The sequence below is a fragment of the Hoplias malabaricus genome, chromosome 7 (genome assembly GCF_029633855.1).
Source record: "Hoplias malabaricus isolate fHopMal1 chromosome 7, fHopMal1.hap1, whole genome shotgun sequence".
NCBI classification, from domain to species: domain Eukaryota; kingdom Metazoa; phylum Chordata; class Actinopteri; order Characiformes; family Erythrinidae; genus Hoplias; species Hoplias malabaricus.
The window spans coordinates 42,632,111-42,660,104 of record NC_089806.1 but is presented as its reverse complement, the minus strand read 5'-3'; the positions used below and the strand labels follow the sequence as shown (position 1 = coordinate 42,660,104).

Sequence of the window (27,994 nt, the reverse complement as noted above, 5' to 3'; positions counted from 1 at the left end):
CACCTCTCACCCCACGCCAACAGTCACCAGCAATAACCACCTCAGGAGAATTGAGTGTACATTAGTCCAGGAGTTTATTGAAATGTAGTCCAGAGATATAAAGAGGAACCAACAATCAGGACGGAGCAAGGGGGGGGACGGAAAATAAAACATGAAATAAGATCACAATCCGGGTGCTGACAGTGGTGGATTATGGACACAGTGCTGAGAATAAAGCAGAACCCCGTGTACAGCCTTCCTTCACTAAACCACCATGATCTATTTTGCTTATTCGGAATTTAAAATGCTTTCTTCACTCCCCCAGACACCCCAGTCCTTATTAAAGTGGTAAGGGACTACGGCACTTGGCCGGTTTATAAGAAAGTAAAAGCTCGTCACAGCTGAACTACCGGCTCAATCCCAGTCGTGGGGAAAAGGAACCAAAAAGGTTGGACACGTGGAAACACCCTCTGAAAAGGAATGTGAAAATCTGGTGTGGTTTGGAGTGCCAGTGTGTCACACGTGAGTGGGTCACGCTACGTGATAACTTAACGTCTGTACACGCTCTTCTTTCTTTGAACGGTTATTACACTTATTAACCCTCGCCTCACACTCACTGCACACTGTGGTTCATTTCATCTCCGAAAAATAATAATGCTTTGACATTTGTGAAACTTTACATCTTGTCTTTTACTGTTATACACTTAGAAACACACACACACATGTATATACACACACACACACTCTCTCTCTCTCAGTTACTTGCATTGTAGAGTAGTAATGTATCAGTCTGTAAACCATAAACATGAATCAGAAATCATAAAAAAAAACAACCATGGCAACCAGGGTGATGGCCTCTATTATGGTGTGTTCAGGAATCAATGGGTTAACCCAAGCTCCGCCCACAAACGCATGTTATTATATTTATTAACATATATTTTGCAGATGTATTTAATCTACACTAATGTTACGTAGTATTCCTTACCCACACAATGTTCTATTTCTTTTATTTGTGTTTTCTTTGCGAATCCCAATCTCTCCCGCTACTGCGTGGTGCAAATCGGGGCCGGTGATGTCATGTGACACACCAGAAACCCTGGACAGCTTTACACGCTCAGAGGAGAACACCCTCCAAACTTCTTAAGCCAAGGTTCGGTAACCCCTTGCAAACAGTCGCACTGAAAGAACACGTTCGTGGGCGGAGCACGGTCAACTCTAAGAAGCGGACGAGTGTGGCGCGTCCGGGCAGCGTGGCTGGTTTTGGCGGACGATCTTTGTAACAGAGCACTGACTTTATTCAAATCGCTGGAGTCCTCCAAACCCAAAAACCACTTTTCTGACGTGGTCCTAAACCGGGAGCTAACAAGTGTCAAACCCACGAGGGTCAGGGCCAGGCTGGTGTCAAACTGGTCTTCAGTATTCATCGTCCCGCTCACATAATTGCAGAGAAGTTGGCCTCCGCTTGGCACCGCTTTCAAGTGCAGGGAATGTGTATATATTATAATAATCACTAACTAAAATAGACTCGGATCTAATTTAACGATTTCAAAACCTCACATTGCACAAAAAAACAGTCGAATCCTGGAGTAGGAGTGGGACTCTCTCAGTGCAGTAATGAAGTGTTATCTGTATAAACGTGATGGGGGGCTTCGTGATCAACTTTAGAGTTCATATACATTACTTACCACTCCTCATTAACCTTCTAGAACGATAACTCCCCGAATAACTCTGGTGGAATATTAGCATCGCGTGTAATCTGCACTTGTCCACAGTGACTTAAGCTAATGCAGGGTTAAGAGTCTTGCCCGAGGGCTCTCCGTACCGTCCCCGGGCACGTTTGACCCCCAAAGTCCAGGTGGTTTGATTAGTGTGAGGGGGATAAAGGGTCTGCTGGTAGTGTTTGCCGAGACATTCGGTTAAATCTGTGACAGTTCGTATTCTAAACCATTGTTTGTTTACGTGCGGTACTACTAAAGACGCCATGTTGGAGACTGCCGATAAAACGACTCCTGAACACCACTGTGATGCGCAAAATGGCCTTATTTTTTTCCCAAATTAAAAGCCATTTGGGCTCAGTACATTGTCCCCAATCCCACCACTGGCCTGAGCTCACATTGGGTTTAGAGTACGGCCCGATTCCCATGGACCAGTGTGTGGACACTCAGTGTTAGCTCCAGACACGCTAGTCCAGGCTAAACCAACTATATTCACGGTGAGGGGAGACCTAGTGTTATAGCTAGCACCCTTGATTTATCCCGATGTTGGCGAGGTGGGGTTGAGTAAACTGCCCCCAGAGAACGTCGAACCACGGATAATAGATCTGCAGGTAAAACGAGGTCATCAGCTTCAGCTTTATTAGTGACACTGGAAGCTTCCTGGTGCCGATAAAGAGCAGCACCACCCCCCTCCCTGTTCTTCTCAGGACTTTCAGGGTCTTTGAAAGCCATGGACTGTGTAAACACATGGAGAAAGGTGTAGTGTGGGTAACAGGGCTGCTGTGTGTTAAAAGGTTTCCATCGGAGACGTCCTGGACCTCCTACGGAACCAAGGGGCTGGGTTCTCGTGTGTGTTTCAGGTTCAGACGTCCCTACAGCGTCCTTCACGTGATGAGAGCTGCACACGGAGATGATCAGAACAACAAGGTCCATCCTCACATGTAAATACACAAACACACACACACACACACTGTTCAGCTCAGCTCTCAGTCCAGGTGACCTTTCACCTTATTTAGGCCAGTCCACTCGAGAAAAGAAGGGATGAGATTTTATATCCTCCACTCCGGCTCCACCTGCCCCCAACCGCTCCACCGGATTATACTGCAACAGCTGGAGAGAGAGAGAGAGAAAGAGACAGACAGAGACACAGAGAGAGAGAGAGAGAGAGAGAAGAGAGAGAGGGAGAAGAGAGAGGGAGGGAGAGAGAGAGAGAGAAGAGAGAGAGGGAGGGAGAGAGAGGGAGAGAGAGAGAGGGAGGGAGAGGGAGGGAGAGAGAGAAGAAATAGAGAGAGAGAGAGGGAGGGAGAGGGAGGGAGATAGAGAAGAGATAGAGAGAAGAGAGAGACAAAGAGAGAGACAAAGACAGAAAGAGAGAGAGAGGGAGAGAGAGAGAGAAGAGAGAGACAGACAGAGACACAGAGAGACAGAGAGAAACAAAGAGAGAGACAGACAGACAGAGTGAGAAAGAGAAACAAAGAGAGAGACAGACAGACAGAGTGAGAGAGAGAGAAACAAAGAGAGAGACAGACAGACAAAGAGAGAGAGAGACAGACAGACAAAGAGAGAGAGAGAGAGAGAGACAGACAGACAGAGAGAAAGAGAGACAAAGAGAGAGAGAGACACACAGAGAGAGAGAAACAAAGAGAGACAGAGACAGAGAGAGACAAAGAGAGAGAGACACAGAGAGAGAGAGAAACAAAGAGAGAGACAGACAGACAGACAGAGAGAAAGAGAAACAAAGAGAGAGACAGACAGAGTGAAAGAGAGAGAGAGAGAGAGAGAGAGAGAGAGACAGACAGAGAGAAAGAGAGAGAAACAAAGAGAGAGAGACAGAGACAGAGAGAGAGAAACAAAGAGAGAGAGAGACAGAGAAACAAAGAGAGAGACAGACAGACAGACAGAGTGAAAGAGAGAGAGAGAGAGAGACAGACAGACAGAGAGAAAGAGAGAAACAAAGAGACAGAGAGAAACAAAGAGAGAGAGAGAGAGAGAGAGAGAGAGAATGAAAATAAAGAGGAAACAAGAATGAGATAAAAACAATAAAAAAGATAATCATTAACCTTCTGACTCCTGTGAACACTGCACTGAGCTGAAGAGAATTGGACAAAAATCCACGGACTATTTCACAAAAGTAGGTGTTGCAAATTAGCGCCAAAATAAACTGGGAAAAGTAACATTTTGATTAATCAATTTCTGATTTGTCAGGACCCAAGAAATCAGAGGAAAAAAAGATTTGTTCTGTACGCCTCACGCTGTAGGAGATACGGACCTTTGGCCTAATGGTGGCTCTATAGCAAATCAACAATCAGTGTAATACACACAGACTACACCTACCCTCCGTGTGTACGACCCACGGTCTCCTCCTCACAACGACAAAGAAAAACCGTAACAAACACAATAGGGTTCAGTGTTTGAACCCTAAAAAACCCACCAAGAAGTCAGAGAGAAAGAGGGAGAGAAAGACAGATGTTTGTCTAATAACACGGCAGCGTGCAGAGATGAGCAGAATAAAGCCGTACGTCTGATAACAGCGCTTTATTTGCCTGTGCAAACAAAAGAGATGCAGATCACTGTTTTTCTTCGGTCGATCTCGGTCCGTTTTCTCGGAATCTATGCAAACGAGGGGAACACAAAGAGCGGGAGGACCTCCACTAAAACGGTAAACCTCAGGTGAGGTCTGTCAAGAAGCCCTTCACACACGCAGCAGGACGAGAAGGCAAAAAGAGACCAGTGAAATTATGTAAATATCACACAAACAGAAGCTAACTGCAGCAGAGGAGCTACTGTCTCTGACTCTACATCTACGAGACGGACCAATGAGGGAGGAGCGTCTCACAGAGTGGACAGAGAGTGGGTTTAAAAACTCCAGCAGCTGCTGCTGTGTCTGATCCACTCTACACCAGCACAACACACACTAACACACCAACACCACCACCACGTCGGTGTCAGAATGAAAAATAAAAGGCTACGTCCTCTGTCCAGGTCCTGATCAGAAAACTACAGGGTGGAAGAGGGTGAGCAAAGTATGCAGAGCAACAGGTGGACTCCAGTCTGTGAATGTAGAGCTATAAGGTGCTGTTCTCTGGTCAGTGGAGCTGGGCGTAGAGACTAGAAGGTCCTTGTAGTGTTTATAAGGCGTAGAATCAATAGCTACAACATAATAAACAATAAAAGAAAAGAGATGACATTTCTAACGATATTTTACAGCGGTGTAAACGTAATAAAGGGTGAGGTACCTGCTCCAGCAGAGACCTGGCCTCCTCCGACACAAAGTCTGGAATATTCAGAGTTGTGTGTCTGCTGATGCCTGCAGGATGGCACTGGTTGAGAGACTACACACACAGACACACACACACACATTTGAAAACACAGTAGTGTAGCTCTTTTACGCCAGTCTGCATTGAGTGTATTCTAAGGGTGCACTAGTTTACCTCACACTCACAGTCGCTGGCTCTGAGCGGCGGCCGACACCTTATCTACCATCTCACCCTCTTAAAGTAACGGTGTGTGTGTAAAACAGTGTGTAGTCTCAAGGGTCTGGGACTCAATTCACTGGCAATACGTAACACATTAATGTTTGTATTATAATTAAAAAGCTGCTTGAGGGAGAAAGGGATAAGTGTAATGGCCTTTCTTTCTCTCTGTGTGTGTGTGTGTGTGTGTGCTCTGTTTGATCATACAAAAAGAGAAACGGCTGCTCTCCCATTCTCAGTCAAATAGCTTTAGGCAATAACATTAGTGTGTGTGTGTGTGTGTGTGTGTAAGATAAATGTAAATACACCAATACACTTATATATAAAAGAGATTAATAAATATAAACAACAACAATGATGATGATTACACTTTAACAATTGTGTGCGTGTGTGTGTGAGTGAGAGAGTGTGTGTGTGTGAGAGAGAGTGTGTGTGTGTGTGTGTGTGCGTGTGTGTGTGTGAGAGAGTGTGTGTGTGTGTGTGTGCGTGTGTGTGTGTGAGAGAGTGTGTGTGTGTGTGTGCATGTGTGTGTGTGAGAGAGTGTGTGTGTGTGTGTGAGAGAGTGTGTGTGTGTGTGCATGTGTGTGTGTGAGAGAGTGTGTGTGTGTGTGTGTGCGTGTGTGTGTGTGAGAGAGTGTGTGTGTGTGTGTGCGTGTGTGTGTGTGAGAGAGTGTGTGTGTGTGTGTGCGTGTGTGTGTGTGAGAGAGTGTGTGTGTGTGTGTGCGTGTGTGTGTGTGAGAGAGAGTGTGTGTGTGTGTGTGTGTGTGCGAGAGAGTGTGTGTGTGTGTGTGTGTGTGCGCGCGCGTGTGTGGGCCTAAGCTGAAAATGAAGCAGATCTAATAGGAATAGAGCTGAGGAACATTCCACTTGGATCAAATGGAAGTGTCCATTTCAACAGTTATTTTTCTTTCTCCTGTAAAATGAAAGATTTTGGAGATACGAGGTGTTGAGACAAAAACACACACACACACCTTTCCAGTCAGGAGCTCAAAGAGGAGTGCTCCCAAACTCCACCAATCACAAGCTGCCGTCTCTTCTGAAATACCACCCACCTCTGAGAGAGAGAGAGAGAGAGAGAGAGAGAGAGAGAGAGAGAGAGAGAGAGAGAGAGAGAGAGGAGGAGAAGGGTAGAGAGAGGGGGGGGGGGGGGGAGAGAGATGACAGTTATGGACAGTTGTACAAATGAAACCTGAACCTTTTCACTGGAAAACCATTTCTCCTTTCTAGAGGGACTGTTTCCTACTTCTTAAGAAAGGAATATGTAAATCAAGTGCACCCAACACACACACACACACACACACACTCAAAAGAAACAAACGCATGAAGAGGAACAAAAAGGTCTTGTTTTATGAAGCTGGTGATTTACATATTAAAACGGTCAAATACTACACACTCTCTCACACACACACACACACACACACACTTCACAAAGCTAAATAAAATAACAACTGTAAAAGTTAGTATTGTGTTCCCACCCTTTGCCTTCACCACACCCTCCATTCCAACCCATTTCTCACAAAGCTATTCCTTTAAAGCAGCAATCTGTCATTTTCTCCAGTGACCCTCTCTTCCTAAGAAGCGTCGGTCATAAGGAACACTAGGTAGGAGCTGGTATTTCTGCTCTTGGGCTCTCCCTACAGTTGCAGGGTGTAGTTCACGTTTACAACACTGTCCTGTGATCAAGTGGGAGGGCGAGGTTGGAAAAGTGAGTTTTCCTACCCTCCTCAAAATGACATAGTGCAGTTTCTGCAGTGTTGAGCCTAGATTAGTGAAGGACAGAGGGTCTTTTCCCCATATTAGAGATCAGTGGAGTATCACAATGATTTTCAAGCTGTAATTTTGATGCAAAAAATATTACACACTGTTGCTTTAACAAGGAAACTAAAGCTTCTTGTACAGGTGGTCCCTGTGAAGGAGTATGTGACTGGGTGTAAACAAGGCCTCCCCATTGTCGGGACTCACTCTATCTATCTACGAGTTGCACTTGACATCCAATAACGTCTTTTCAAACATAATCTCCCCTCTTCTCTGCAATGGTAAAAGTTACAGACTGAACCTTTAATCACAGTCCTACAGCGCGTCCTTGGACTCTTGGAGCCTGCTCTTTAGAAGCAGAGCTGTGTGAGTGAGCCGAGTTGAACCTCGTCCCTCTCTCTGAAGGTGCACTCGTCCTTCCTCTGGCCGGAGCTGTGGGCAGTGCACAGCCCCCCCCCCCCCCCCCCCCCGCTCCCTCCCCTGCTCAGAGTGTGTTGTTTATTTATTTATTTTTTTACGGGGTTTCTGGGGGAGGAGAGTTAGACTGAGAATGACAGGGGGTTCGACTCCAGCTCCGAGGCTTTAGGGCTTCAGGAGGGGGACCAGATGGCTCACCAGCTCCTCCAGCTCAGAGTCAAGTAGAGCCACAGCCTGGAGCTAAAGACCCAGTGTGGACCACCAGGCTGAAGCCCCCCTGAAGGCCCCCTGCAGCCCCTGCTGCAACTGAGCAGCGCTGCCTCGCAAAAACACACGCCAGAGATGTTGTGACAGCGTTATCTAGAGGATCATCATCAAACAGACTTGCGTTGTACCTGTGTGTGTGTGTGTGTGTGAGAGAGAGAGAGAGGGAGAGAGAGTGTGAGAGAGGAGGGGTGGCTATGGGGGATGTTGGCCTCACACACACACTGAAGTCTCTCAGCAAGGTCGATTGTCATCACAAAGGATTAATGTCTACGAGACTCCAGGGAAGGAAACCATTATACTACCCAGCAAAAGAGAGAGAGAGAGAGAGAGAGAGAGATGCAAAGTAAGGAGATAGAGTTTCATAACAAACAAACAATAACAGCACAAAAGGAAAGCAGTGAAGACCCCTCCACTTCAACACCAGGCTTAATCCATTAAAGACATTACTCAGTTACTAATGTTATTATTAAACAATTACTGCTCTGTAATTACTGCAAACGACAACTACTACATTCATTCATTCATTATCTGTAGCCCTTATCCAGTTCAGGGTCGCGGTGGGTCCAGAGCCTACCTGGAATCATTGGGCGCAAGGCGGGAACACACCCAGGAGGGGGCGCCAGTCCTTTACAGGGCAACACGGACACACACATTCACTCACACACTCACACCTACGGACACTTTTGAGTCTCCAATCCACCTACCAACGTGTGTTTTTGGACTGTGGGAGGAAACCGGAGCACCCGGAGGAAACCCACACAGACACAGGGAGAACACAGCACACTCCTCACAGACAGTCACCCGGAGGAAACCCACGCAGACACAGGGAGAACACACCACACTCCTCACAGACAGTCACCCGGAGGAAACCCACGCAGACACAGAGAGAACACACCACACTCCTCACAGACAGTCACCCGGAGGAAACCCACGCAGACACAGAGAGAACACACCACACTCCTCCCAGACAGTCACCCGGAGGAAACCCACGCAGACACAGGGAGAACACACCACACTCCTCTCAGACAGTCACCCGGAGGAAACCCACGCAGACACAGAGAGAACACACCACACTCCTCACAGACAGTCACCCGGAGGAAACCCACGCAGACACAGAGAGAACACACCACACTCCTCACAGACAGTCACCCGGAGGAAACCCACGCAGACACAGGGAGAACACACCACACTCCTCACAGACAGTCACCCGGAGGAAACCCACACAGACACAGGGAGAACATTTTCCCGACTCTTTAAGAACCTGTTACTGCAGTGACCCCAGAGTGTCTGGACTGTAACGTAGTTAAACTTAAGCCGTCAAAAGCACTCCATAATCAAACATTATTATAACTCCCAGTTCCGCCTTAAATGCTGCAGCAGCCTCAGGCGCTAGACTGTAATATTTTCCCCTTTTTAAGGTGGAAATGGAAACTCGTAGATACCTGCAGACTACTAGCGATGTTTTCAGCTTGTCGTGAAGTAAAGGGGCATAATGCACGCTTTCTTTAGTGATACACCCCACTTTTCCAACAACAAGTGAGACACCGCACCCCTGTTCAAACGGAGAGATGGGATTAACCCTTTAATTACAGACGTAATCTATTAAAATCACACAAGTCGTTGATGTGAATTCACTCCTTACTGAAGTAAACAGATGACATGTTCCTGTACGCTTCTGGAAGAGGCTACTGCCCTCCATTCATGTGGGGCCCGTAAAGTTCCCTATAACGGGACTGTGGTCACTGCCACTTCAAGTAAATTCAACAGTGGCGTGTGGAGTAGTTCAGTAATCTCACCCAGAGCGAGAAGGAGAGAGTTCCTGTATTTCACTGGTTCATCCGAGAGGTGTGTGTGTGTGTGTGTGTGTGTGTTATCGTAAGTACCGCAGCTCTGAGTGTGTGTGTGTGTGTGTGTGAAAGCCATCATTGCTTGCAGTTCCGTTTCGGCCCTAGAGAGGGAAGTGGCGATCTCCTCAGAGCGAGGAGCTGGAGGAACAGGTGAAACATTTCACTTCCCTAAAGAACCGTTCTATTGTCAGTGTGAGGAAGCAGCCGGTGATGGAGAACACCGCAGGAGAAGTGCCTCAAGACACACACACACACACACACACACACACACCTCAAAATACATAAACATTGTATTAAAATCTAAACTAACTCCAAACTAAGTGTGAGAAGTGGGGACCGAGGCACTGTATATGATCCATCACTTAAAGCTCACTGTGGGTCCCACAACATCAGAAAAACTCAATAACCCTTCGACACACATTCCATAGAAATAAGAATTACTGCAGTTAATTAATGCTTCACCTGCATCTAACACTAACCTCTACCTCAGCAACAAACACACATTCATTTCACTCTTTCATTGTAGTTTTCCACGTTAAAAAAGTACCAGCTTTCGTAAAAAAAAAAGTAGTAGAAATGTTGAGGGCTGTCTGTGTGTGTGACTATGGTCCTCGTGAAGACACACACAGACACACACAGACACACACACACACACACACACACACAGACACACACAGACATACACACACATACACACACACATACACACATACTCACAAATACATACACACACAATTGTGGGAGAGTGGCAGGGAGAGTGAGTTAGAGAGTGAGGGGTGGGGTGGGGGGTGGACAGAGTGTTTTTGTGCAGGTGTCAGATCAACAAAGAAGAGCCACTTTTCCACATCCACCCTTTTGTTTTTTACTTCTTTAGAAAACAATCCTCTCTGTCAACAGCAGCATTTTGTACAAAGTGAGGAGGCTTTCATCACAAGAAAACCATGTTGAGAGAGAGAGAGAGAGAGACAGAGAGAGAGACAGAGAGAGAGAGAGAGAGAGAGAGAGACAGAGAGAGAGAGAGAGAGAGAGACAGAGACAGAGAGAGAGAGACACAGCGAGAGACACAGCGAGAGACACAGCGAGAGACACACACAGAGAGAGAGAGAGAGAGGGAGGGAGAGAGAAAGAGAGAGAGAGAAAGACAGAGAGAGACAGAGAGAGGGAGAGAGAAAGATAGAGAGACACAGAGACAGAGAGAGAGACACAGCGAGAGACACAGAGAGAGAGAGAGAGAGAGGGAGGGAGAGAGAAAGAGAGAGAGAGAAAGACAGAGAGAGGGAGAGAGAAAGATAGAGAGACACAGAGAGAGAGACAGAGTGACAGAGAGAGAGAATTATTTTTATCATATTTTCTCTGTTGCGACTGTCTTTGTCCTTCCCTTATCTACAAATACAGTTAACAGACCTATTACAGGTTTCACTCTGCACTCCCTCACTGCAGCACACTGTGAAACACTGCCGTCTCACTCTGAGACCTGCAGCTGAAGCTCAGATAAAAAGATGATTAAAGAATGAAGGATACTCTGGAGCTGTAGAACAGCGTGAGAGTGGACAGAGTGAAGGAGAGAGACCCTTTACACTTCACTGAGAGCGAAGGACACGCTCCACCTGTAACTGACAGAGTTGAGTAAGTTTGTCGTGTGGCTCCCTCTAGGGGCACATTAGCTCTTATTAGTGTCCGTGTGTGTTCTGATCTACAGCCACAGAGCTGGTCTTCATCACACACACACACACGGCCCTCAGTGAGTCTCAGCTGACCCTAATCTGACCTGCAGACGGACACTGGACGACCTTTGAAGGCTTTGCCCGACTTCTGTCAGTCACAGGAATAATAAATATATAAATATTTATCAGGAATTATCATCATTCTTTAATTATTTATTATTATTACATACATTTATTAGAGACATGAGGAGGGGGAGCTATTTAAGATTAAAGTAAATAAAAAACAATGTGATGAGGAAAAACTGGAGAGAGAGAAGAGGAAAGCGAGAGTAAGAAGCACAAACAAGTCAAAGAAAAATGAGGAAAGGGGTGAAAGTAGATCATCCAGCTAAAAGAACAAAACAAATACAAATAAATTAAAAGTGTTTTTTAAAAAAAAACAACAAAAACAAAACAAAACAAATAAAAAATGTTTAATTGGTAAAAAAACAACAAAAACAAAACAAATAAATTAAAAGTGTCTGATCATAAAAAAAACAACAAAAACAAAACAAAACAAATAAATTAAAAATGTCTGATTGTAAAAAAAACAAAAACAAATTAAGTGTCTGATCATAAAAAAAATAAATAAATAAAGTGTCTGATTGTAAAAAAAATGCAAACAAATTAAGTGTCTGATCATAAAAAAACAAAACACAACAAATAAATTAAAATTGTCTGATTGTAAAAAAATAAATAAATAAATAAATAGTCTGATCGTAAAAAAACAAAAAAAAAAAAAACGTCTGATCATAAAAAAACAAAAAAAAAATACAAATAAAAGTGTCTGATATTAAAAAAAAAAAGAAAAAAAAAAAAAAAGAAAAAGTTTTTTTACACAGATAATGAACCAGACAGAGATTTCTATCACGCTGCAAAGTAAAGGCTGTGAACACTGCATAAAACCCCCTGTGAACTCTGGCTGAGGCTGAAGAAGCCTTTAACGGAGATTGAACCATATGGCACAGATTTGGTGGCGTCGGAGGTCTCAGAAATCCTGCTTTCATACTTATTAAAAAGTGGCGTGTCCTAAAAGAGCATCCTTAAGCCACACACGCTGCTTAAAAACCTTTCCAATTCCCAGAATGCCCTTGTGTGGGGTATTACTGAAACATCTTGGGAATTGAAAAAGTAGTGGATCTGGGCGGAACACAGATGATTTTATTAAATCCCACAAACACACTGCTCCTGAGGATTCCGTCGGTCTGTAATTCCCAAGAATTACAAAAGAGCAATATGTGGAATGTCAGCAGAAGATAACACACGGGTCTTTTTGAGAGGAGTCATTCAGTAATACGGCGACAGGATGTGTGAACAGCACCGAAGACCTGTAACTGTTTTTACACACCTGTTTTAAAATGTGAATTAGCGTTTTTACAGACTGGAAACACACACACGGCTCTAAACAATGTCTGGGTCGACTACTTTCATCGTAAAATCTGTGGTAAGGTCTTTAATCGACTTCTTCAGGAGACTGTTGTCTCTACACTTAAGCAAAACAAGGCATTTCATGTTTCTTTATTGTTATTTTATAAGCTTAGCTTAGCTACTAGCATTAGCACAAAAAACGCTAGCCACCGCCAAGTCAAACAGCTCCATAGTGGAGCTGTTCAATAATAACTTAATATTTAGTTCATTCATTCAGGGTCGCGGTGGGTCCGGAGCCAACCCGGAATCACTGGGTGAAAAGTTGGAACACACCCTGGAGGGGGCGCTAGACCTTCACAGGGCGACACACACTCACACACACACTAGCCTGTGTACGTTTACTGTGTGCTGTAGTCCATAAGCTTCGACACTACAGTCAAAACCAACCCAGAGAACATCCCAACGGCTTTATGTAGAAAAAACACCAAACAGTTAACGTTTAAACGTTAGATAAACGTCCCTCTGTAAAGGTCTAGATTTTTTTTTAAACACACAATTAGAGGAAAAACTCCCAAACTGTTCAGACCCTGTTAGAGCAGACTGACCTGGAGCACAGTACATCTTAGAGACTGCATCAGGATCACACGACTCCTCCACATCAGTCCAGCTGCAGAAATACGTCAACTCTACATGACCTGAGAGAGAGAGAGAGAGAGAGAGAGAGAGAGAGAATTAGTACATTCCATAAGGGCAACAAAGCAAATTTCACCTTGTCAATATTACATAATGTCATTACAATCCTGGGTCCTGGAGGTTGTGGGTTTGAGTCCCACTCTGTGAGGAGTGTGGTGTGTTCTCTCTGTGTCTGCGTGGGTTTCCTCTGGGTGACTGTCTGTGAGGAGTGTGGTGTGTTCTCCCTGTGTCTGCGTGGGTTTCCTCCGGGTGACTGTCTGTGAGGAGTGTGGTGTGTTCTCTCTGTGTCTGTGTGGGTTTCCTCCAGGTGACTGTCTGTGAGGAGTGTGGTGTGTTCTCTCTGTGTCTGTGTGGGTTTCCTCCGGGTGACTGTCTGTGAGGAGTGTGGTGTGTTCTCTCTGTGTCTGTGTGGGTTTCCTCCGGGTGACTGTCTGAGGAGTGTGGTGTGTTCTCTCTGTGTCTGTGTGGGTTTCCTCCGGGTGACTGTCTGTGAGGAGTGTGGTGTGTTCTCTCTGTGTCTGCGTGGGTTTCCTCCGGGTGACTGTCTGTGAGGAGTGTGGTGTGTTCTCTCTGTGTCTGTGTGGGTTTCCTCCGGGTGACTGTCTGTGAGGAGTGTGGTGTGTTCTCTCTGTGTCTGTGTGGGTTTCCTCCGGGTGACTGTCTGTGAGGAGTGTGGTGTGTTCTCTCTGTGTCTGTGTGGGTTTCCTCCGGGTGACTGTCTGTGAGGAGTGTGGTGTGTTCTCTCTGTGTCTGTGTGGGTTTCCTCCGGGTGACTGTCTGTGAGGAGTGTGGTGTGTTCTCTCTGTGTCTGTGTGGGTTTCCTCCGGGTGACTGTCTGTGAGGAGTGTGGTGTGTTCTCTCTGTGTCTGTGTGGGTTTCCTCCGGGTGACTGTCTGTGAGGAGTGTGGTGTGTTCTCTCTGTGTCTGCGTGGGTTTCCTCCTGGTGCTCCGGTTTCCTCCCACAGTCCAAAAACACACGTTGGTAGGTGGATTGGTGACTCAAAAGTGTCCGTAGGTGTGAGTGTTTGAGTGAGTGTGTCTGTGTTGCCCTGTGAAGGACTGGCGCCCCCTCCAGGGTGTATTCCCGCATTGTGTCCAGTGATTCCAGGTAGGCTCCGGACCCACCGCGACCCTGAACTGGATAATGGTTACAGACAATGAATGAATGAATATTATTATTATAGCAGGCAGAGAGGCTGTGAGAAAGAGAAAAAAGGCAGGGAGAGATAAAGTGTTAGAAAGAGACAGAATGTGATTATTTTATAAATGGAGAGAGAGAGAGAGAGAGAGAGAGAGAGAGAGAGATGCAGAAGAGCAGTACAGACAGAGGAAATAGTCTAGCTAATTAAACTGAAAGCTACCCCACATCTCCACTAAAACACAGCATGACAACATTACAATCCTCTCTCTCTCTCTCTCTCTCTCTCTCTCTGTGTGTGTGTGTGTGTGTGAATGAGGGAGCTGTAATTGCTGTGGTTTGAGTGCTAGCAATGTGTCATTGGCAGTAATGCTGTTATTAACCATTGGACCCTATTAGCGCTGTGATCCCTGAGCGGGAGATCTAACCCTCAGAGGGGGGGACAAATATAACAACAGCTCAAATCAAACATTCAGACACAAGAAAGAGAGCAGCAGAGAAAACAATACAAATCTGGCCACACTTACTGTAAACACGGTGTAAAAGCAGTGGGTTCAGGTGGAAACAACAACGACACACAACTTTTAAACGATTTCTAATGTGTTTTAAAAGCAGGTTCTGTCATGTGCTCTAAAAGGACTGGCGTACTTGTCACGTCCATCCTTGTGTGCCTCTAAAACGTCTTCTGAGTGCCTGAGACTGTATACTGCGCGTACCTCTGTGATCCAGCAGGATGTTGTTGGGGTTGAGGTCTTTGCAGATGATGCCCTCCTGATGGAGAGCGTCCAGAGCCAACAACATGTCCACGGCCCAGCTCCTGACCAGCGTCTCGGGGATGTGCGTGTTCAGCGCCACCTCGGCCAGCTCGTCCAGCTCTCGGAAAAGTTCTGTCACACTGCGCCCTTCCCTCGGGACCTGAGCTCCCTCTGTGCCCGCCGACCCAGACCTCGAGGGCAGCTGTGGCCCGGTTGAGCCAAAGCCAGTCCTGGGGTCAGTGGAGTGCAGTAAGTCTGAGAACTGCGGACTGGAGGGAGAAAGTGTCTGAGATTCAGGATTACTGTGGACAGAAGGGGCGTGGCTTTCCTGTGCAAATGCTTCTGCACTGGAGTCTTTATGCAAATGAGAGAAGGCGGGGCCATCGGGGTCTTCGTTCGGGGCCAGCCCCGCCTCCTCTGCCAGCTGAAGCACGTCTGGTTTCCCGAATTTCGGCGATGGCTTCGTTTCGACCGCGAAAGCCACGCCTGCTGCCACAAGCTCCTCCTCTAAATCTTCCACAGAGACCCCTGCGGACCCCCGCACCCCAGGAAGGTTGACCAAAAGGTCCGGGGGCCTCCCTTCATCCTCGACCGCAGCCTCTTTGAAGGAGATGACGGGAACAGACTCGTTGGAAACCTGATCGCTGTCAAAGCGCCAGAGGTCCGTCACGTGATCCTTGACTTCCACGACCTCGCCCACCTCCAGGGGGTCCTCGGTGACCTCCGAGCCGAGGTCCGAGGTGGAGAACAAGGCTCTGGAGATGTCGCCGCTGTCTTTGCTGTCGATGCGGAACAGCTCCATGGGGGAGCGTTTTGATTGGTCTAGAGAGTCCAGAGTGGGCGGGTCACTAAGCTCCTCCTCGTCCTCTGTGAAGAAGCTCAACTCCTGTGCCGTGATTGGAGAACACAAGCTGTCGCCGCTCATTAAGGAGCGCGTGCGAGACGACCTGGACTTTGCTGCCGCGCCGTCTGACCCCTTGTCTTCTTCTGCTTCTTCAGCACCATCCTCCTGCTCCTCCTCGTCCAGAGCGTCAGGCTCCACCTTCTCCTGTTCACAGAGGAGGGTTCATAAATTAATTCTCCCAACATCTACAGAGTGGAATCACCATCTTCACACCAACACAACAGCCCTTTATACAGCCCCTACCTGCTCATATTCGTTGCATAGCGTCAGGTAGCTGTTGGTGCACTCCTCCGAGGAGGTGTCTTCAGAGATGAGTGAGGGGGTCAGCTGACTGTTCTCCCCCAGGCTCAGAGCACCCATCTGAGGAAGGCAGGTTGGGGCAGCCCCCTCTTCCACCTCTTCCTCATCGTCCTCCTGGAGCTCGAGGCTGGGCTGAGAGCAGGCGCTATCCGAGCTGGCCAAGGCCGGGTCCAGGCGCTCAGCAGAGTGCACGGCAGCTGTGTGGGACTTCTGGATGAAGGGGATGTCGAAGCTCTCATCTGGACTGCCCTGGTGAAGGTACTTGGTGATGTGGGACCACAGTTTACCTCCTAAAGAGAGAAGAAGAACAAATTAGAAGGGACTTCAAGCATCTGAAAGCCAGTTCCTTGTGTCAGTCGTGTGATGGAACAGAACTGGGAGACACTGTTCCTCCAGTAAAGCTGGACGATACGGCCATTTGTATCACAATATATTTCTTCATTTCAGTCGTTACAATATAATTATGATACTGATGTGAACAGTAAAAAAAGCCACAGAAAAATCACCAAGAACTGAGAGCAACATGAAATCACCATCAAACAAAAACCTCTTGGCTTTGTCAATGATAATATTTTTTTATAGTTCAGGGTCACGGTGGGTCCAGAGCCTACCTGGAGAGAGAACACACCACACTCCTCACAGACAGTCACCCGGAGGAAACCCACGCAGACACAGGGAGAACACACCACACTCCTCACAGACAGTCAACCAGAGGAAACCCACGCAGACACAGGGAGAACACACCACACTCCTCACAGACAGTCACCCGGAGGAAACCCACGCAGACACAGGGAGAACACACCACACTCCTCACAGACAGTCACCCGGAGGAAACCCACACAGACACAGAGAGAACACACCACACTCCTCACAGACAGTCACCCGGAGGAAACCCACGCAGACACAGAGAGAACACACCACACTCCTCACAGACAGTCACCCGGAGCAAACCCACACAGACACAGAGAGAACACACCACACTCCTCACAGACAGTCACCCGGAGCAAACCCACACAGACACAGAGAGAACACACCACACTCCTCACAGACAGTCACCCGGAGGAAACCCACAACCTCCAGGACCCTGGAACTGTGATAGAGACACTACCTGCTGCACCACTGTGCCCCCCCTGTTCTAAATAATGTATATTTTAATACTGAAAATGTGTATAAAAATAGATTTAAATACAGCAATGTGCAGAAGTCTTAGACACTTAAGTAGTAGGTGAGAGTGAGATTGAAGAACAATGTTTTGTTCACACACACACACACACACACACACACACACACACACACACACACACACACACACACACACACAGAGGATCACACTGGAATAATGTGACTGGGTTTATTCTAATGCTGGGTGTTACTTGTTGTTTGTTTTTAACAAACAAACACTTAAATGTTTAGATAAACAGCTTTTAAAACCTCAATCTCTGGTGCGTACATCTTCTGCACAGCACTGAACATTATATATAACAATGATATAATACATATAAAAGTTACTGAAACATTATATATTGCGATATTTATTGATTTAATTATCGTACAGCCTTAGCTTCAAGTCTGTTCAACTTGATCTCACAGAAAGACAAGCAAGAGGCTGCACTGGGAATGACTAACAAACAAACAATAATTATTGAGGTATAGGGCGAGCCTGACCCAGTAAACAATTAGCCGTTGATTCAACGTTGAAATAACGTAATGACTGCCGTCTAATCAACGTTCTCTTAAGGTTGAAAGTAAACGTTGAAAAGACGTCCAAACACAGACATTGAAAAGACGACTATTAGACGTATTTTGGACGTCCATTGACGTTATTAATTGGTCCCAAAATAAATGACTTGTATAAAACGCGTTTTGGACGTCCACTGACGTTATCGATTGGTCACCACTTAACTAACTTATTAAGATGGAATTTGGACGTCCACTGACGTTTAAAATATGTCCTTGACGGACAGACTACTTTTAGACCTGTTTTGAACGTCCAGGGACGTTCCTTGTTTACTGGGGAGGCCCCGCCCACACGTGTCTGTGATACTTTTAAAAACAGGGATGCCCCGCCCATCTTTTTTTTAACTCATCAAGCCGTGTTTCAGTGGACGGGAGGCCACACGGCAGACCCACAGCTCCGTGGAGCAGCAGAATGACTTTAAAGCTGTAATTTTAAGGTGAAAACACGACCTAATGTTGCTTTAAAGCACAGGTTAAAGAAGCAGAGGGTGGCACTGGGTTTGAACAGAGGAGAACGCTGGCTGAAGCAGAAACACCAAACCGTAACAGCACAACTAAAAAGGTCACTGCAGAGTAAAGAGCCAGGGTTTTATACGATACCATCTCGACTGCAAGCCTAAACGCACACACACACACACACACACACACACAGCTGTGTTGTGAGTGATTGGATGGTAACATCTGCTGTGTTAACAGAATGAATTGGCTCTTCACTGCTAAGATAATGACACCGCTGCAGCCCAAATTATTCCAGTCTACGAACAAAGCAAACAAACAAACACAAAAAAAAAACAGCCAATCGAGCTTCAGGAATGTCACCGGGGTCAGCAGCTCAAACTCTCGGTCCCATATCCGCGTCTGTTTGGACAATTTTCAGCTCAGATTACAGCGGTCTTGATCCTAATGTGTTCCTGCAACAGTACAATAGTCACTGAGAGGCTCCAGCCAACACCATCGAAGAGGAAGGTCACCCAAGAACAGGGCGGTGCCGTGTCGTATCGTTCGTGATAATATCGCCATTAAGTGATATTCCGACTTGTTTACGTAATGACGGCATGCGGTTACCCATACTTTCTTTACATGAGTCATTTAGCCGCAGGGAAGTATGGTGGAAAGTGGCTCTGAGGTGGAATATTTATTTTTATTTTTCAGTCTTTTGTTCGTATCGCCAATAATATCGTTATCGCCAAATTACCCTGAAATATCACGATATTATTTTAGGGCCATATCGCCCAGTCCCAATTAAAAACACAGGAGGTCCTCGGGTTACGTCAGTCCCGAGTTACGATGTTTCCTGGTTACGACACATCTCCCATTTACTGTATAAAGCCTTGTTTCGACTTACGTGGTTTTGCGTCGTAAAAACGTCATAACGTGAACTTCGTGTTTGGTGTGCGCGGCGCGGCGGAAGAATACATGGGACCGTGTATTTACGTACAGTGTTTACGTATGTTCCGACTTACACCGAAAATTGGTTTACGACGCAACGTAGGAACGGATCAACGTCGTAAGTCGAGGACCCCCTGTACACATAAAGATGCTGTTTCTGTAAAACGTGGACAGTTTTCCTCTTAGCCCAGATATGATTTCTGATTTGAGACACGTTTGACCTGAGTTCCGTGGTCGAGTTCTGTTCACAGAGAGTTATTCAGTGTGTTTGAGAAGGACGTGGATGTTGTTTTTGAAGGCATTAAGAGAAAAGGGCTACGCTGAACTATATTTTTGTTAACGGAACTACCACCTACATTCGTTTAGCAGCAGCCAAACCCTGGGGTTTTTCAGAACCATTAAGAAATGCATTCAGAAGACACCCTGGCTCTAGTGGCGATGATATGAAACGGTGCTTCAGGCGACTTGAGAGGTTTCAGGCAACTTATTAACATGGGCACATGATGTTGCACAAATGACTCTGAGATTAAGTGGTTTATTCATTCCAATATAAACACACCCCTGAACACAGATGTGGCAGTGCACCGCACACACACACAGAGAGAGAGAGAGAGAGAATAAGGAGACGCAGGTGTTAGCTTAGTTAATGATCCAGAGCAGCACCTGCTACCATAGATAATGACCTGTGACACGAGCTTAACAAGGACAGAGAGAGACGAGCAAGCGAACGAGGGTGTGTGTGTGGTGTGTGTGTGTGTGTGTGTGTGTGTGTGTGTGTGTGTGTGGTGTGTGTACCAGGAAGAAAAAGAAAGGCCTTGCTATGATGAGCCAAGGAAAGCGGTGTGTGTGGGAGGGTTCAAAAACACTCAAAAGCGAGAAGCAGAAGGGTAACTGGCTGAAAATGACTGGAGAGGTGAAAGGAGAAGAGAGGAGACGGAGGCTGAATGAGAGCGATTACAGAGCACAGAGAGCCAAAGAGGGAGCAGAAAGTAAATGAAGGAAGTGGAGTACGAGGAAGAGAGGAGGAGGGAGGCTGGTGGAGAAGGACGTGGAGATTACTGAGTGGGGTTTAGTGGTCAGTGCGCATTAAGCAGATAGACTAAGACTAATAGTGTCAGTACAGAACCCTGAGAATTAGATTCAATACAGAATAACAGCTCTGTTCTAGGCTAAATCATCTACAGTGACATAGTGTAGTACACAACAGAAAGCACAGGGGGCAGTGTGGCTCTACTGTTTCAGTACTGTTGTACACCCTCCACTCCTGAGACTCTAGAACACACATACAGGTATTTTGATAATGTGTCTCTGTCCCTCTCTCTCTGTCCTCCTCTCGCTCTTTCTCTCTCTCTCTGTCCCTCTCTGTGTCTCTCTCCCCCTCTCTCTCTCTCTGTGTTTCTCTCTGTCCCCATCTCTCTCTCTCTGTCCCTCTGTGTCTCTCTCTCTGTCCCCCTCTCTCTGTGTGTTTCTCTGTCCCCCTCTCTCTCTTTCTCTCTCTGTGTCTCTCTCTCTGTCCCCCTCTCTCTGTCCCCCTGTGTCTCTCTCTCTGCCCCCCTCTCTCTGTGTGTTTCTCTCTGTCCCCCTCTCTCTGTCCCAGTGTCTCTCTCTCTCTGCGTCTCTCTCTCCCCGTCTCTCTGTCTGTGTCTGTCTCTCTGTGTGTGTGTCTCTCTCTCTCTCTGTGTCTCTCTCTCTCTCTGTGTGTGTCTCTCTCTCTGTCCCCCTCTCTGTGTGTTTCTCTCTGTCCCCCTCTCTCTCTTTCTCTCTCTGTCCCTCTGTGTCTCTCTCTCTGTCCCCCTGTGTCTCTCTCTCTGTCCCCCTGTCTCTGTGTGTTTCTCTCTGTCCCCCTCTCTCTCTCTGTCCCTCTGTGTCTCTCTCTCTGTGTCTCTCTCTGTCTGTGTCTGTCTCTCTGTGTGTGTGTCTCTCTCTCTCTCTCTGTGTCTCTCTCTCTCTCTCTGTCTCTCTGTGTCTCTCTCTCTCTCTCTGTCTCTCTCTCTCTCTCTCTCTGTGTGTGTCTCTCTCTCTGTGTGTGTCTCTCTCTCACTCTCTGTGTGTGTCTGTCTGTCTCTCTCTGTCTCTGTCTGTCTGTCTCTCTCTGTCTGTCTCTCTCTCTCTCTCTCTGTCTCTGTATGTCTCTCTCTCTCCATATAAAACAGCAGCTTAATCCTGAAAATAAAACAAAATAAAAGCACAAACAAATCATATTTATAGTGGAATTATTACAAGTTAAAAGTCTTATTTGACCTCCAGGCAATACCTCTGCGTGTCCCAGCCACTTTGTGAACTCTTGGTATAAACTATGACGATGACAGATATAAAAACAGAGGACTGTATTAGTTCCTGAGGCCAATGATCCGTACCCTCAGCGTACTGCAGCAGCAAGAACACGGAGTCCTCGGAGACGATGAACTTCCTGAGGCGCACCATGTTGGGCACGGTCCGGGGGACGATGGTCTTCTTCACTCGACCGCACTCGCAACTCTTCCTCAAGCCCTGCAGAAACATAGAAATAATAATTATTGATTAATAAGTAATTAATAATACATTTTTTAAAAAATCCCACAAACAACAACACATTGTCAATAAAGGGTTTAGAATCATTATTTATCTCCTATTGATATTTCATAAACAAATGGTATCCCATTACACAGATCAGCACTGACACATACACACATACACACCCTCATCTATCTGACTAATCAGAGCCACGAACAGTGTGTGTGTGTGTGTGTGTGTGTGTACACACAGTGGCATCTTCTGTGTCAACGCCAACAGCTGGCATCTGGAGCCTGTCCAGAGCACAGGAGAGCACAAATAATGGCATTACACACACACACACACACACACACACACACACACACTAAGTGCTCTCAGAGGCACCAGGGCAGAAGAGAACTGTCTCTCCAGCTCCTGCCAGAACACGATGAGGTCCACGGCACTGGGTCTTTATCACAAAAGCATTTCAGCTGGAACCTCAGGTCGGCTGTTAGCACCGAGTCTAATCTCTCAACAGCCTCCGCCGAGCGTCTGAGACCACAGGCGTACGGCCCTCACACTCACCTTCAGAACGAACATCTCCTGAGTCCTCTTGTCCATCACCAGCAGCACCTGCAGGTTCATAACAGACACACACCCACACACCCACAAGGATTAACAGCACTTCAATCCGGAGGTGGCAAAGCAATCATGAAGAAATATGTAAATAATTTGTTAAAGGTCTTCTCATATTCAACAAATCATCTGTGCACTCATTAAAGAGGTGGATGTATTAACTTTAACATTAACTCATTTACTGCCACACAATCTGAGTAAAAATATATAACACAGTTAAGAGGACACCGCACGTAAAAATGATCAAAGTTAGAGAACATACAACTGTTTGATTGTCCTTTCTTCTACCATTACAAGCAATATATCACTATTTGTGTGTGTGTGTGTGTGTGTGTGTGTGTGTGTGAGAAAGAGAGATAGCGAGAAAGATATGCCCTGGAGAAAGCAGAACAGGTGCTGCCTAAATGGATATGAATGAACGTCTCTCTCTCTGTCTCTCTCACGGTCTCTGTCTCACACTCTCTATCTGTCTGTCTCTCTCATTGTCTCTCTCTGTCTGTCTCTCTCATTGTCTCTCTGTCTGTCTCTCTCATTGTCTCTCTCTCTGTCTGTCTCTCTCATTGTCTCTCTCTCTGTCTGTCTGTTTCTCTCATTGTCTCTCTGTCTGTCTGTCTGTCTCTCTCATTGTCTCTCTCTCTGTCTGTCTCTCTCATTGTCTCTGTCTGTCTCTCTCATTGTCTCTCTCTCTGTCTGTCTCTCTCTTTGTCTCTCTGTCTCTCTCATTGTCTCTCTCTCTGTCTGTCTGTCTCTCTCATTGTCTCTCTGTCTGTCTGTCTGTCTCTCTCATTGTCTCTCTGTCTGTCTGTCTCTCTCATTGTCTCTCTCTCTGTCTGTCTCTCTCTTTGTCTCTCTCTCTGTCTGTCTCTCTCTCTTTGTCTCTCTCTCTCTCTGTCTGCCTCTCTCATTGTCTGTCTCTCTCTCTCTGTGTGTCTCTCTCTCTCTCTGTCTCTCTTTCTGTCTCTCTCATTGTCTGTCTCACTCTCTCACCTTGTCGATGACCCCGAGCACTCTGTAGTTGTGAAGTTCGTCGGCTTGACTTTGCTGACCCCATGACCCTTTACAACACTGAGCAGCCAGCGCCTGCAGAAAGAGAGGGAGGCAGAATCAGTAAGAGTTTATTTATCAGAACTCCACTAATAAAAGAATAAAAACAACTAACAACAATAAGCAGAAATATTTGAATGTCTTTTCTGTCCGTCTGTTTATCTGAACATTTCTAAACCTCCCCTCAACACACCACCAGAGCTTTATTAAAGTCCAGTGTTGATTTAACCACTAGGGGGTGCTGTGCAGCTGCATATGAATGAAGGTCATCGTGCTCAGTGTAGTGTCAGGGTTAGAGCTGGGGGCCTGTGGGGTGACAGCCACACTATAGTGAAACAACTGAAGCTAATCAGACGGCTGGTGGACTGAGGAGGTGAGTCTGAGAGCTTATGGTGGACCGACCCGGTTCTGAGTGGAGCTCTGACCCATGATGTCTTTGAGGTGTATGTTGGAGATGAGCTCAGCGCGCATCAGATACTCAGCAGTCTTCTTCTTCACAGCCTCTCTCCTGCTCGGACTCACTTCACCTGAGAGACACACACACACACACACACACACACACACACACACACACACACACACACGTTTATCTTATACAGAGTTAGGCCAGTCAAAAGCAACTAAACCCTGCTTGGTCTTCTTGCTTAGAAATGTAGCCTGGACCTTCATTTATAGCAACCATTCATTCATTGTCTGTAACCCTTATCCAGTTCAGGGTCACGGTGGGTCAGGAGCCTACTTGGAATCATTGGGCACAAGGCAGGAGTACACCCTGAAGGGGGCACCAGTCCTTCACAGTGTGACACACTCACAGAGACAGCAGACACAGAGAGAACACACCACACTCCTCACAGACAGTCACCCGGAGGAAACCCACACAGACACAGAGAGAACACACCACACTCCTCACAGACAGTCACCCAGAGGAAACCCACGCAGACACAGAGAGAACACACCACACTCCTCACAGACAGTCACCCGGAGGAAACCCACACAGAAACAGAGAGAACACACCACACTCCTCACAGACAGTCACCCGGAGGAAACCCACACAGAAACAGAGAGAACACACCACACTCCTCACAGACAGTCACCCGGAGGAAACCCACACAGACACAGGGAGAACACACCACACTCCTCACAGACAGTCACCCAGAGGAAACCCACGCAGACACAGAGAGAACACACCACACTCCTCACAGACAGTCACCCGGAGGAAACCCACACAGAAACAGAGAGAACACACCACACTCCTCACAGACAGTCACCCGGAGGAAACCCACACAGAAACAGAGAGAACACACCACACTCCTCACAGACAGTCACCCGGAGGAAACCCACGCAGACACAGGGAGAACACACCACACTCCTCACAGACAGTCACCCAGAGGAAACCCACGCAGACACAGAGAGAACACACCACACTCCTCACAGACAGTCACCCGGAGGAAACCCACACAGAAACAGAGAGAACACACCACACTCCTCACAGACAGTCACCCGGAGGAAACCCACGCAGACACAGAGAGAACACCACACTCCTCACAGACAGTCACCCGGAGGAAACCCACGCAGACACAGGGAGAACACACCACACTCCTCACAGACAGTCACCCGGAGCGGGACTCGAACCCACAACCTACAGGACTCTAAAGCTGCGTGACTGCGACACTAACCTGCTGCACACTTAAAAATATTTCCCTTAAATCGCTCAGCCCTAATTTACACCCTCCCCAAAGGTATTCTATCAGCCAAGACATGTCCATTATTAGTGCTTATTACTAAAATAATGAAGTATTATAAAAGGATAAAGCTTACTGCACATTAATAGCATCATTCACTTGCCTCTGCTTCTGTAAGCCCCTGTTAACTATAAAACCACAGTCTTAAATAAACTGGCCTAGGTGAAAGTCAGAGAGTAATATCATTACATACAGTAAGTCCTCTACAAAATACACTTTTAACTCATTTACGCACACACACAGCATTTGAGGTGAAGTAATCGATATATGGTTTTGGCTCCAATGGTACGCCACGTGTCTGGGCTTTTCCAAGTGATTGATCAAGTAGGTTTTATAATAACTTTATTACAGTACTGTGCTATTATTGGTGCTCTTCCACCGCATGGGTTCAGCTCAACGCGACTCGACTCGACTCAGCACGGCTCCGCTCGCTTAAAGCTCGGCGCTTTTCCACTGACACTGACGCAACACCCCGTTCCTCAGGAATCGCTGCCTTTAAAGACCATTCGGAGGCGCTGTTTAGTCGTCGTGTATTCACCAGATCTGGAAAAGCACAAAGAGCCGCGCCGAGTAGAGCCGAGTAGAGCCGTGTAGAGCCGTGTAGGTCCCATGTAGTGGAAAAGCACCATGAGCCATAGGCACATGATTAAAATCTAAATAGCAGTTCTCCTTCATAAAGATTCAGGCCCAGGCCAGTGTTTATTGGTCAAGAACGCTGAGAAGGAAGGTATACGGCGTTGACTACACAGCATCTACATCTGCTTCCAGAGCAAATCTAAACTTCAGACCCCGACTGACTACGTCTCAAATGAGGAAACAGGGTCCATTTGACTTCCTGCCAAACTACTCCTTCTCCATCTCCATGGATTCTCCATCCAGCATCAATTTCAGCCACGGCAGCTCAATCCGGACAAAAGAGGACGAGTGCCTGCTCTTTCTCCTCCCACCCTTTCTCATATTCCTCCATTTCCATCCCTCCATTGTCTCTTTTTTCCTGCGACACACGGAGCTAAAGAGGCCTGGCAGGTACTAAAAGCTCAGCGCGAAGCCGTTCACAAAAGCAGCTCCGCAGGGTTTAGGTGGCCTTCAGCCGCTTTAACGTCTCTAATAACTCCACTCGCGCTCACCTCCGCACGCCTGCAATCAAACACAAACACATTAACCAGTAAACAAGCGCGTAAACAAACAAGCGCAGGCTTTCAGGCGGCGCCAGGTAAACAGAGCGCGCCGCTGGTTTAAGAACAATGAAAGGTGTGAGAGCGATGCCAGAGGAGCCATCAGACGCGGCGTAATGGCAGCCGTCGCCCCACGGCGCTCTTTAATAAGGAGTGGTTTCTACTAAAGTGAGCACAGAAAGAACGAGCGTCATCCTCAGTTAGATTAGTACTTCACGTTCCCATTCAGAAACACAGACAGTCACTTTACAAGCAGATCCACATCATAGTGACGGCAACTCGGGCTAGTGGTGGGTTCTGCACTCTTTCTTTCTTCCATCCATCCATCCATCCATCCAAACATATTCACATACTTGCCCAGGGTGCAAGACAGGAACCACACACTCACTCACACCCAGTCACTCACACACACACACACACACACACACACATACACCTGTGGACAGTTTCACACTCACGCAGTCACTCATACACATACACACACACCTGTGGACAGTTTCACACACTCACGCAGTCATTCACGCAGTCACTCATACACATACGCACACACACACACACACACACACATACACGTGGACAGTTTCACACTCACGCAGTCATTCACGCAGTCACTCATACACACACACACACACACACCTGTGGACAGTTTCACACACTCACGCAGTCACTCACACACACACACACACCTGTGGACAGTTTCACACACTCACGCAGTCATTCACGCAGTCACTCATACACATACACACACACACACACACACACACCCACCTGTGGACAGTTTCACACACTCACACAGTCATTCACGCAGTCACTCATACACACACACACACACACACACACACACACACACACCCACCTGTGGACAGTTTCACACACTCACGCAGTCATTCACGCAGTCACTCATACACACACACATACACACACACACACACCTGTGGACAGTTTCACACACTCACGCAGTCACTCACACACACACACACACACACCTGTGGACAGTTTCACACACTCACGCAGTCACACACACACACACACCCCTGTGGACAGTTTCACACACTCAGCCAATCAAACTGCTGAGAGAGAGCCCGTACCTTGTACCCCCTGCAGCAGTAAGTCCACTCCGCTGCGGTAGAAAGAAAACGCAGCAGCGAAGTCCTGCTCCACTTCTTTCTGAACGGCCAATCCGATCTGCTCGCTGGCCTTCTCCAGGTAATCCTTCCTCCGGTGGCTGGAGGGGAACGGCGCCGCCCTGCTGGTGCGGCTGGGTTCTAGCGCCGGTCGGCCGGGGGACGCGTCTTGCCTGCTGCCCCCTGCTGGATGGTTTGGGGAACTTCCACCTGAGGCCATTCCATCGTCCAGCTCGGCTAGAGAGTCTCCATCCACCGGCAGAGAAATCAGATCACTGTCACTGGACGGACCTGAGGAACACGGGACAGCGGCAGGACGAGAGCAACCAAAGACAGGGATGAGCATTTACCCTGACTTTAT

At 47.1% G+C, this 27,994-nt stretch overlaps 1 protein-coding gene across 1 annotated transcript; it reads right to left on the bottom strand.

The window, feature by feature from the left end:
* Positions 1–70: 70 nt before the first annotated feature.
* Positions 71–27,994, bottom strand: rps6kc1 (ribosomal protein S6 kinase polypeptide 1). The gene is made up of 11 exons (XM_066676985.1): positions 27,598–27,994; positions 23,995–24,119; positions 23,536–23,628; positions 22,498–22,545; positions 21,798–21,930; positions 16,258–16,604; positions 15,072–16,158; positions 13,130–13,219; positions 6,139–6,221; positions 4,931–5,026; positions 71–2,804 (listed from the first exon to the last, which is right to left on the bottom strand). The coding sequence occupies exons 1-11, from the start codon at positions 27,977–27,979 to the stop codon at positions 2,703–2,705; spliced, it is 2,586 nt and encodes an 861-aa protein (XP_066533082.1). The 5' UTR covers positions 27,980–27,994; the 3' UTR covers positions 71–2,702.